The sequence below is a fragment of the Lepisma saccharinum genome, chromosome 12 (assembly GCF_977018435.1).
Source record: "Lepisma saccharinum chromosome 12, izLepSacc3.1, whole genome shotgun sequence".
NCBI lineage: Eukaryota > Metazoa > Arthropoda > Insecta > Zygentoma > Lepismatidae > Lepisma > Lepisma saccharinum.
Window position 1 is genome coordinate 17,940,373 of NC_139240.1, and position 1,701 is coordinate 17,942,073.

The 1,701-nt window shown below is 37.3% G+C and overlaps 1 protein-coding gene across 1 annotated transcript; it reads right to left on the reverse strand.

The window, feature by feature from the left end:
* Window positions 1-246: 246 nt before the first annotated feature.
* LOC145996249 (protein CFDP2-like) lies at window positions 247-1,344 on the reverse strand. Its single transcript, XM_083132672.1, has one exon. It carries the CDS (start codon window positions 1,342-1,344, stop codon window positions 247-249), a length of 1,098 nt encoding a protein of 365 aa, XP_082988798.1.
* Between the last annotated feature and the right edge of the window lie 357 nt (window positions 1,345-1,701).

Sequence of the window (1,701 nt, forward strand, 5' to 3'; positions counted from 1 at the left end):
TCATCTAACTTTGGACTTTCTATGCCCTCTTCTCCTTCCTCTTCTTCATTTAATCCTTCTTCCAGCATACCTGCTACATCTGCACTGCCATTCAATACATCATTAAAATGCCTTCTCCACCTTTCTAAAATTTCATTACTGTCACTAATTATATCGCCTGTTTCATTTCTACAGACTGTTGTCCTTGGTTTAAAAACATTTTTTGTATTATTTACCAGCTTATACATCTGTCTTACATTCTTCTGCTCATGCAGGCTTCCCAACTGCTTTCATCTCATGCTTCATCCAATCCCTTTTTCTTTTCCTATGGACTCTCTTCTCAATCCTTCTTTTCTCTTGATATTCATCCCTAGCTCTCCTTGTTGTACTTCCTTGTTGCATCCTCTTATATACATCATTCTTTTCTTTGGTTACATTTTGACATTCCTCATCGAACCACGTTTCTTTCTTTACTGGCTTTTGTGTTTCAAGTATTTCCTTTGCTACATTACTGATCCTCAACTTATATCTATCCCACCTCTCATCTACATTTTCCACTTCTGCCGGTTTCATCCCGACGAATCCCTCTTGTAGTTTACTTCTGTACCTCTCAACCACCGTTGGATTTCTTAACTGCGTGACATTAAATTTAATCAGGCTAGTCGCCTTCATTTTTCGACTATTAGATATTCTTGCTCTAATCCTTCCCATAATCAAATAATGGTCGGAATCAATATTAGCCCCTCTAAAAGATCTAACATCTATGATATCTGATCTATGTCTACAATCTATCACCATGTGGTCAATTTGATTGTAAGTTTTTCCATCCGGGGCTCTCCATGTCATTTTATGAATATCCTTGTGCTGGAACAGAGTTGTTGTTATTACTTGATTCCGAGATGCTGCAAACATTATTAGCCTCATACCATTGTTATTTGTTACTTTATGCATAGTTTGTTTACCAATTGTTGGTTGATACACATCTTCAATGCCTATCTGGGCATTAAAATCTCCAATTACTATTTTTATGTAATCATCAAATGCTTTCTCTAACGCATCATAGAAATCTTCTTTTACATCATCTGTGGATACTTCCGTGGGTGCATGTGCATTGATTATACTGTAATTAAAGAACTCTCCTTTAACTCTTAATGTCGATAATCTTGAACTTATAGCTTTAAATCCTATCACTAGATGTTTTAGTTGTTTATGTATTATAAACCCAGTTACTAGAATATGCAGCCTTTCATCACAGCTATAGAAGACAGTTGCTTCTCTCTTTTCCAAAACTCCCTTTCCGATCCAACGTACTTCTTGCAATGCCACTATCGCAGGCTTATAATTATTTAGTTGATCCAGCAACATCCTCAATGCATCTGCCCTATATAAAGATAGCACATTCCAGCTCCCTACATACGGTTCCCCAGGAGGTAGGATGAGATAGAATGTAAATAATTTTTTTCTCTGTGGTATAATAGTTTGTTTGCGTTGTCTTAATTTAAACAAAATTTACTGGTGCCACCTTGGTCGACGCAGCATACACTTCCTCATTAATTCATCTACTAAAGCGTTTAGCTAGGTGCAAGGACGTATTTAGGGGGTCCAGGGGATCCAGAACCGCCCGAAAGACTTATTAAGTACGATGTGATGTGATGTGATTTTAAAATTTTGGGTGCGTCAGCACTTAGGATATTTTGCTCCCATCACATTATACGGGGTCCA